The sequence below is a fragment of the Drosophila busckii genome, chromosome 3L, assembly GCF_011750605.1.
Source record: "Drosophila busckii strain San Diego stock center, stock number 13000-0081.31 chromosome 3L, ASM1175060v1, whole genome shotgun sequence".
NCBI classification, from domain to species: domain Eukaryota; kingdom Metazoa; phylum Arthropoda; class Insecta; order Diptera; family Drosophilidae; genus Drosophila; species Drosophila busckii.
In genome coordinates, this window is record NC_046606.1 from 20,391,927 (window position 1) to 20,402,287 (window position 10,361).

At 35.7% G+C, this 10,361-nt stretch overlaps 1 protein-coding gene across 2 annotated transcripts in view; it reads right to left on the reverse strand.

Moving 5' to 3' along the window:
• LOC108598697 (AT-rich binding protein) overlaps nucleotides 1-10,361 on the reverse strand; it is a 61,137-nt gene that overhangs the window by 19,995 nt on the left and 30,781 nt on the right. For both annotated transcript variants that reach the window (XM_017985420.1, XM_017985419.1), the window contains one exon: nucleotides 629-930. In XM_017985420.1, the coding sequence (XP_017840909.1) occupies nucleotides 629-659 (31 nt within the window). In that variant the 5' untranslated portion in view covers nucleotides 660-930. The remainder of the gene's footprint in view (nucleotides 1-628; nucleotides 931-10,361) is intronic.

Consider the following 10,361-nt stretch of genomic DNA (forward strand, 5'->3'; position numbering starts at 1 on the left):
AATTCCCTGCAGCAACTTAATACAACACTGCGTATGTGTAATGTCTTTGTAAAAAGCCGTCTGGCGAATATTTGTGCAAGTGTGTGTGTGTGTTTTTTTTAATCATAACATAATGGCGAGGCATTATAGTTAATGGATTGCAAGTGTTGCCAGGCTGTGCCTGCGCTTTTTTAGCTTGCAAAAACAGCCGAAGTTGGCTGCGTACTTTTTGCCGCTGCTGCTGCCTTGGCAGACTTTTGCTGCTACCACTGGTAGCACTCTCTGGTCGTCCCATATGAGCATCTGGGCTCCCGAAGCACATTGCTTAATGGCGCTAGTTGCCTTTTAAGTGTAATTGCCGTGTCCCAAGTGTTTGTAATGTGTACAAATTTCTACGATTTTTGCGCAGCCTCAAACCAGCTCCCAGCTCCAGCTGCCAACCCCCAGCCAACAGCCCTCAACCCCTAGCCAGTCCAAGGCATAGTGCAGACCGCCTGTGCTTTTAAAATTATTACTATATTTGTAAATATGCTGCTGGCTCAGCGGCCGGCCGAGTATGGGCCTTAAAGCTTAAAGTCTAAGGCAGCTTGCAATAAAAAGCAGATACATATATATGAAATAAAAAGCATTATGCTATAGCTTTACTCACTCGCTATGTGCTCGTTGTGGAAGGCCAACATGTTTGAGTTTTTTTTAACAGCTTTTACCAATATGTGTTGTATTGTATTTGTTTTTGTTGAAATGTTCTTTTTATAGGGTTTACGTCGCGCCCCGAATAAATGCGCTAGAGCAGCTGCTGCATCCGCAGTCTGCTATTGTTGTTGTTGTTGTTGTTAACCGATGACAGTTGAAATCGCGAATTTTGCGGCTACGGCGAATTTCACACTTTGATTCTTGATATAATCGCGCTCGTAGTTAAAGCCGCAACAATTTGTCGCTGAATATATTGGCCTGCAATGAAAACGGGAAAAAAAAACATTGAACGTATTATAATAAATTTTACACAATATGTGTCAAAAGCTTTTTTGGCTCTGCCACCAAATTTTATATAAATCTTATATTTTTAGCAAATTATTCAGAGTGCTTTAAAGGCGAGCAGCAGCCAGCAGCTTTATTAACTTAATGTTCTTACAGATAATTGTGTAGGGCCTAGGTAAGCAGGAGTAACTTTCAGTGGTAGCATAGTGTAGCGAATTGAAAGACAGAGAGTGAAGATCTTTTTATTACATTACATTAAGAGTCTTTCGACTCAATTAAATTTGTGAAATAAAATGAATTTGTAGGAACCACACTCTACAATTAAAAATAAGATAAGATTCTAACCATAATCCTTCTATGGCTCTCTGAGTTTTACATATATCACACTTTCTGTGCCTCAAAAATTTATACTTTTTAAATTAGGCAAAAAATAATGTTCTCCTTTTAAAGTGCAGCATATAGCAAGCATACCTTTTCTTTATTACATTTTTCCAATTAGTTATTTTTGCCAATTTCTTGTTTACCAAAAGCCACAGATTTATAGTGCGCCATATATAACACAAATTGCTATAGCTTCAATGGAAGATGATTTACAATACAAAACAGAGCAGAGCAGAGATGCTGCCGCTGCCTAAAAGTTAAAACCATGGCCATTATTTAGAGTATAACTTTTAACAAAAAGCGCACAGCAATCAAAATAAAAATACGTAAAGTAAACAGAATAAATACAAGAAGGAGAAAAAAGTGCAGGGTGCACTGCCTTGTCACGGGCCGAATTCTATTTTCCATTACGGCAGGAGGCGGCTCAGCGAAGCGCGCACACACCAAAAAACGGAAGCACATGCTGCGGAAGTGAATTTCTTTGCTTCCGTTTTAGCGCCATTGCAACTACAACTACATAGGTTATACAAACTTAAAGCGCAGGCGTGTAACAATCAAAACTAATGTCAAAAATACAATATAACAGTTTCAAGGAAGTATAAAAATGACTTGACAGCTGCCCAAAAGAAAAAACACAGTCAAAAACAAAATATCAGCTAACGCAGCAATCAGGCAAACAAACAGTCAAGGGAGTTTGTTACTACAGTTAGGCCAACTTAACTCGAATGTCGAAAACGTCAAAAAGTAATAAATGTTTTGCCAAAAACCATTCGATATAACAATAATTCAATACAAAAATTTTAGCCTATGGAGGCTAAAGCTTCTACATGAAATGCTCAGTTTAAACGTTTCAAGCATTTAAAATTTCTTTCATTTTATTTTTTATGAAGTGGTATTTATATAAAAAAATAAAACTTTAATTGATTTTTAGTAAATTTTGCTTCTATGAGTCTGTATAACATCTCTAGTTAATATAAAGTTTACCGCGTTCGCTTGTTGGCCTAGTAAGGAGTCAGGTAAATCGATTACTGATGAGTTTGGTTTATTTTGTAATATTTTATAGATTCTCGCACAAGCTGCAATGATTTTATGTAATTAAAAAAATTGTTTCATATATTAAGAAGTTATGAAGTAGATCTTAACCCAAATTTCTGAATTAACCCAACGAGAAAAAGTTATTTGTCGAGTATTTAATAAACTTGATACAGTAGCGTCCTACAAAATCGAAAGTCCACATTGTTCGCAAACCCAAAATTATTATCGATTTGCTTGGTAATTAATTTAAGTGTGGTGAATTTTTCACAACTGCAGTTTAGCTTTCGCCCTATGACAAAGTCAGCAGACTAGTTGCATAGTCTATAAATAGCATAAAAATCCTATAAAAATACTTTTGGCATTATACAAATAGCAACTCACTCGACATAGTCGAATTGTAGAGTCAGCGTCGCCGTTGTTGTTACAATTGAGCAACTCGACAGCAACAAAATACAAATAAATGTGTGTCTGTATGTGCGTGTGTACTACTCAGTGAGTATGTCTGACTGCGCGACTGTGTAGCACTTCCGCTTCCGCAACGGAAGCTAATGAACGTAGCCGAGGCAGCAGCGACGTGAACAAAATGGCAGCGAACTCTAAGAAAACGCCAGGCAAATGTTAAATTAATAATAGAGAAGCAGCCGTCTCCGTCGCTGCACAGAGAGCGGAAAAGCTTCAACGCCAAACCGCCTACCAAAAAAATATATATATTTTAAGCAATTCAGTCGTACCCCTTAGCTCGAGCTTGTTACGACAACAAGAACAAGAACAACAACAACAACAAAGACATGAGCGTCGGCATTTATGTGACTTTAATTTAAATAACTTTGGTTGGCTTCAGAGCGTGCGCTAATATAATTTTAGAGACTGTAACATGCTGCCTCTTGTGAAAATATGCCAAACATTTTGGTGCTGCCAAGTCAGAAGTCAGCGACCAAAAACCGCAAGAGAGTGCCAAAGCCGCCCCATAGCAAAGTCATCAAGGCGACAACACTGTGACTTTAAGTCGTGCTCTTTATACTCTTTCTCTCCCCAGAGGATTGCTGGGCTGACTGGCACAAAATTCAAGTTGAGAGCAATGAAATTTGTAACGCTTTCGCTTTTCAATTATAATTTAACTTGACGAGATTTTCTGATTGCTTTCGTGTATGCTTGAGTTGAAATCGTAGTTATCTGTGCGCCACCACCACTGACCTCAATTGAAGAAACGCCCACCACACACAACAACTTGCCGTACTTTACGTCTTTTGGCTTAATTAGCTAAAATTGACAGCATGACGTTGAGTGAAAAGCATTTACTTGCCGTGCTTGGTATTAACAATGCGTCAAGGTAAGGCCCAAGTCGAGTCGAAGTCTATGGTTAATTGATAAGACTCTGGGCACACGTTGTGCCTTTCGTTGTGTACTTTCAATATTTTTGTAGCAATTAGGAACAAGTAGAGCAACATAGAAAGAAATTAATTATAAAAAAAAATTATACTAATCTTTAAATATTGTTAAATATTTTCCCTTTTTCCTAAATTATTAATCAATTGAATTATTTATTATGCTTTTAAATATTTGAAACTACTAAGAAAATAAAACATAATACAATTATAAATATATATTATAAATAATAATAATGATAGCGATCACAAATAATCGAAAATTAATTTGTCGTCAGATAGTTTTCGAGTCTTTCTGCGAATTTTTATAGAAAACAAATGAAAATGTTAAAATTTATGCTCAAAATATAAACTATTGTATATACATATATAATAATTTTTTGTAGCTTATTAAAAATAATTAGAACTAATCTAAAAGGTAACCTTTCGAATATTTGCACTAATTTAAATTATTTATTTTTAATGGATATGCACAAATATAATTTTAAGATGAATTCTTTGTTTAAATTTTGTATTGAACTGATTCAGTGCATTTCACATATCATTAACTATGTGTTTTTTTTTTGTAAGTATGTATTATTAAATTGAAATTCCAATCAGTTCTAGCCTTTTCTTATTTTCTGTGTAGCCTAACTAGTGTCTGCCCAGCCACATAACGTGTCCATAATGAACAAGCAAGGCAACAAGAAAAAATCTCAGCATTATCAGTTGCCGACGCACACGAGCTAACAGCTTTAATGAAACGCATATTGTCGAGAGCATTGAAACTTTAATGAGAGCTCATACTCAAACACTCACACACACACAAGCGAGTATTGATTTTGCTTTTTGCTAATTTTCAGCTCGTTATTGTTGCTGTTGCTTTGGCCCAGTCGCTTCAACATTTGCCACATTTTGCTGTTGTTATTGATACACACATACACTCACACCCACACACACGCATAAAAGCTAGGTTGTTGTTGCCTAACACACGTGCCCGACAGACCAGCCAAATGCTGGGGTTTTCTTTTTCGCACTGCCGCCCCTGCCTCTGGCCAAACGCTACTTCTACCTGCAACTTTCTGACCATTCAAGCCAAATAGTCGGCACATTGTAACAAAAACAAAGAGGCCTCTGCTCTGCTCCATGGTATGCGGCTAGCTGACTGACTTGCTGAGTTTTCTCATACACCTTCCCATCATCAACGTTGTTGCTGTAATTTTTTGTTATTTTGTTGTTTTTTGCTTTCGTCTTTTGGCCAGACATCGACGTCAGCCGTAGTCAGTTTTAGTTTTGCATTTGAAGTTCGCCAGCGTCGCACAGTAGGGCCACTTGATAGAATGTATGCGAAATCCTATTTCTAAGCAGATGATGGCTGAGACAAAACTAATCGTTGAAGCATCTCCAAAACATCTTGAAACATTTTTTATAAAAATAAAAATCTGACTTGTACTTTTTTAAGGTAATCATACTACAGAAATCTGAATACAAGACTTTAAAAAGGACAATTTAGTTGAACAAACTTAACACAATTCACAGAAACCAATGCAAAGCAAATCAAATTGAGTATAGCTTTTGTACTAATATTTATCAATAGATTTTTCTTTATTTTGTAATTATCTGTACTTCAAAAAGAAAATATTTAAAAAAAAAAACATGTTTCCATTTATTTTCTACGAATTGTTGTGTATACTGCTATTGAGCTTTTCACTGAAACTTTCCACTGTGCAGCAGACACTCCTACCTCAACTCCAGCCTATGCTTTTATAGACCTGTGAGTGTAAATATTTTTAGAGTATATGTGTGTGTGAGTGCGCTTAGCAGGAGTTAAAAGATTTTAAGCCCTTAATGATGATGATGTTGCTGATGATGATGCTGTTAAAGGTATCGTGTGGCGTCAACAATGCGCTTTGTTCTTACTTTTGCTGCTATTGTTATTGTTGCTGTTGTTATTGGCTAACTGCTGTTGACTTATATTACATGAAGTTTTCATTGCTGTATATACTCGTGGCAGAGGCAAAAGCTAGAGATAATGCATTGTTTGGGTTTTTGCTGTCTAGCCTCGATGAGCTGCACCACCGAACGAACGGGTTTGCTGCCTTCGTTTTAGTGGCCACACATAATGGAATTTTCATGTAAACAATTTGCATGTTTTCTACTTCAGACAAACACACACACACACACACACACATATTCATTTAAACTCATTTATAAGCAAAATCTAAGAGAAAGAGAGAAAGTAATTTAGACATTCATCAATTAACACATCAGTTTTGGTTCCTTTTGTTGCCTGTTTGTTTTTTGTAAGTCATACGACCAACAAAGAGCAGGCTGGGAGTCAAAATTTAGGGTCATATGTGGCAAGGAATTTACTATAAATTGGTCAAGCTAATTTAAATATTAATAAGTACTGCTTTTGGGAAACGATGCTTTCACTCTCAGAGTAATAATCTTTAAGAAGCTTCTGCTAATTGGCTTCCTGCTCAGCGTGCATAAGTCGTACATAGTGCTTGACCAAAAGGCACATTAAATGACCTTATAAGCACTTTTCTGTGTGCGTAGAAAGGAAGGAAATTATTTTATTTGCATTACGCGTACGCCCCATGCAACGGCAGCATGTCAGAAATGCTTTATTACTAAATGTTTTCCGTTTTCTAATTAAAATTATGCTACCTTACAGCAGTAGGTACTACTTAGCGGGTACTATTTACCGTCAAATGGAAAAACGAATTTAATTAAAATTTATATATGCAGACAAGCATACACATATACTAGTAAGCAAGGCAATTCGTAGTTGTTTTTCATTAGGAATACAAGTGTGTGCAGACATTGCGAAATTTTTAATTACTCGTGCTCAACTTTCAAAAACAAAAAACAGAAAATAGAGCTGAAGCAGGGCGCGCGCGCTCATTTTGAAAATTTTCATAATTACTCGACGCTCAAACAACGTCGTCGTCGCAGCAAGTCAGGTCTATGGACCTTGCCTGCACGGCAGCTGGACTGCATGCCTCAAACCACAAATCCCAAAGCATGGACGCAGCTCAAGTGCTCTCATATGCGCAGCGACCAAAACTAAATGAACTTATGCACACACACACACGCATACAAATGTGGGTGTGTGGCTTCGCTTGAGCACCTGTGTGCATGTCGGGTTCGGGTGCCCAATTCCTCAGCAAGTCGAGAGCAGCGCGCACTTCAAACTAAAGGCTAAGTAGATGCATTCATATAAACATTGCCCAAGCACAGTTGCACTGCATTTTCAATGCTTGTGTGTGAGTGTAAGTGTGCTGCTATCATACTGGTGTGTGTGTGCTGAAAAGTTTAGCGCAGTGACGGTCTCTCTCTATCTCTCTCTCTCTCTCTCTTAAAATGAGTGGATTGCCTCTTGCTGTGTAATTAAATTTATTTCATTATGCTATCATACATATGCTGACGTCAGCTTTCAACTTAATGGCTCACAAGTGAAGCAATCCAGTGCGTAGTATGCTGTAATTTAAAATTCCTGATAAGATTCACTCCAAGTTGGTAAAAGAAACCGACTTTAGCTTGTTTTAGCTTTAGCCTCACACTCTGCTGGGCAGCTTGGTTGGTTCCCAATCCTCGTCATGGTAATGGAACGGTTGGAGCATGAAGTACGCAGATAATGTTTGACATAAGTCAGAGCTTGAACAAAACCATCTGTTGCACTCAAGATTAAATTTGTTATGAGAGTGAACTTCCTATTTTATATAGCGTATCTTTCTTTTATTAGGTACCTACCTATTTTAATAATTTTAGGAAGAAGTAAATAAAAATAAAAGGTCAAATCTGTCTCCTCTGTCTCCATCTAACACAAAATGTTATTGTAAGTAAGCTAAGCTAAGAGAGAGCAAGAGGGGACTGAGCTCGCGTTGGGAGTCTTAGGCAGAGGATCAATTTGACAATTTCTCAATCTCAAAAGGACAATAAATAATTCGCTGTTAAAAAAGTTATATTTTTATAAAATATGAAATATGCTCATGAGCAAAAATCGTTTTCCAACACGGCTTGTCAATAAATAACTTGATTTGACTGATTATAATTTGGATTAAGAATTGCATTTGTTGTAAAGGGACTGTCCATATATTACGTAATCACGTTTTCGGCGATTTTTGACCCCCTCGCCCCCATGGTAATCAAAAATAATCATTCAATGAACAACCTCCTGCCCTCTCCATAATGATTACGTTAATCACAAGAAGAAGAACAAATATAGGCAAATTTGGTTCTTTTAATCTATTATTTTCAAACGGAGATTCCACGGAAGTTGCATTCGGTACTTATTGGGGGAGCAATCGGCGCGAAACTAAATTTTTAAACAAATACTTTTAACAAAAATATTTATATAAAATGATTACGTAAGCATTGTCCAAGACCCCCTCCCTCCTCATGTAATCAAACATAATCATTTCCTTGATCCCTTCCCCCTCCCTTAGGCGATTAAGTAATATATGGACAGCCCCAAAGAACCAGGGAAAATAAAAGCAACTTAAGAGGTCGAAAAGCGTAAGATAAAAATAATAAATGATAATACAGAGAAGCTCCGACAGCATTGCAGATTACTTAAATACTAATATTTTTAGCTGGTATTTTAATTTAATAGTTCATACTAATTACCTTAAAAAAAACTGACAGAGTGATCAGCGAACTTTTGATTAAATCCTTAGCTAAAAGAATATTCATCTATAGTGAATACTAGGCTTGTCGTATGCTGTAAATAACAACTAAAAAAAATTTTAAAATATATCATAATCATCTGCATAGAAAAAACTTGGCTGTAGCTGTAGCTCCCAGGCGGCTCACACACGTTCAACATATACAGAAATGCTTCAGTTTCTGTGCAAATATTCTGCCTGAAGACACCAACAACTACAATTGTAACAATTGTGGCAAACGTGTGAGTCTGGCTGGCTGGCAACTCAAGCATGTATGTCTCGTGCTTAAGCACACATCAATTTCTAAGCAATAATTGAAAATTGCAACAATTGGAACTGTTCGTTTCGGTTTCCATGCGCCACGTGCACCATAACAAAACGCAAGTGCTGGCAAAAGGCGACGGCCGAGCAAAAGGGAGAGAAAGGAGCAAATAGAGTCGCAACAACTATTGTTGCAATTGCTTTTGCTCCCCATTGCCTTTGCCTGCTCAAGCATTGCCAAATAAATTTGTGCACTTTATGGCTGCCACAACTTTAAAGTGAAAATATCAGCAAACAAGCAATAAAAACCAGCAAAGCTGCACACAAAGCAGTGTATTGAAATATTTAAACAATTTTTGTGACACGCAAAAGTTGGCTCGCCGTGCGTGTAAATAAATAATTTTAGTCAACAAGGAAAATGCAATAATAAATAAAAGTATTGTCAGCCAATTTATAATTTATAATGCGCTAAACAAAAGCAAACAGTTATACAAATTTGAAATGCTGTTGTTTAATAAAACAAGCCCAGCTAAATTCTAACTCTAGGCTTGAGCTTCAATTAAATATTATATATATTTTACACGAGCTGTATCAATTTGCTTACGAGTGTAGCATTCTTTTTGCTTAAATTTACTTTTTGTGTTAGTTTTTATTGCAGTAAATATTTATGCTTATCAATTAATTATGTGACATGTCGACTGACAAAAGCAACGACAGTTGACTGGCCCTTTTATTTGTTTGTCCGTGTTTTGCTTTTGTTTTTCCTTTTTTTTCGCCAGTCAGTCGACGCCGCCGCCATTGTTAATAAAATATTCAAAATTTAATTTTCGTCGCATTGCATTTGACACATTTCAATAAAAACAATTACAATAACAATTAAGCTGAAATATGTTGGCAAGCTCGGTCCTGCCATTTTGTTTGTTGCTAGCTGTTTACTGTTATTGGACATCAGACATAATACTAAAAAAAAATAAATTGCCATATGTTTATACAGTTAAGCAGCGCTTTTCTTTGTGCGTAAATATTTATGCAGTTTTAATTATAAATGCATTGTTGTATGTTAATGAGAATTTTATGCACAAACTTCATCAAAGCTTGTCATACAATTGTCAAGCATAGTTTAAAATATTATTATATGTTAGCTGGCAAATTACCATATACGAATATGGTATATGGGAATATGAATATTCCCCTCAGTATAAATTAAAACAATATTACCTAACCTGTATAAATATATATATATAAATATATATATATATATAATATATAAATAATATAATTGACAATTTAAATAATACAGCTACTATTTTTATTTTATTTTCTTTTATTTTAGGATTATTGACTATTAATTTCAAAAATTAGATTTTCAACCTCGTCTTTATTACCTAGGATAAAGTTGCATACAAATGCATTTCTGTTTCCATCTTAAATTAAAAATACCCTTTTTGAAGTCGATCACTGTGGATTCAGGGTTCATTACTTAGGAATAAAATAATTAATAATTTGGTTGATTTATAATTAAATTTAACATCTATAAATTAATTCTTGTTCAATAAAAATTAAATGCTAAAAGTTTTCATTCAGCTAGATGAAAATTTTCCAGTTTCAAAGCATGTCACTTTGAGTTTACTGCAAATAAAGCAATAACGATTGGTATGAAAAGGACTCTATGGTAAAGCACTTTATTCAG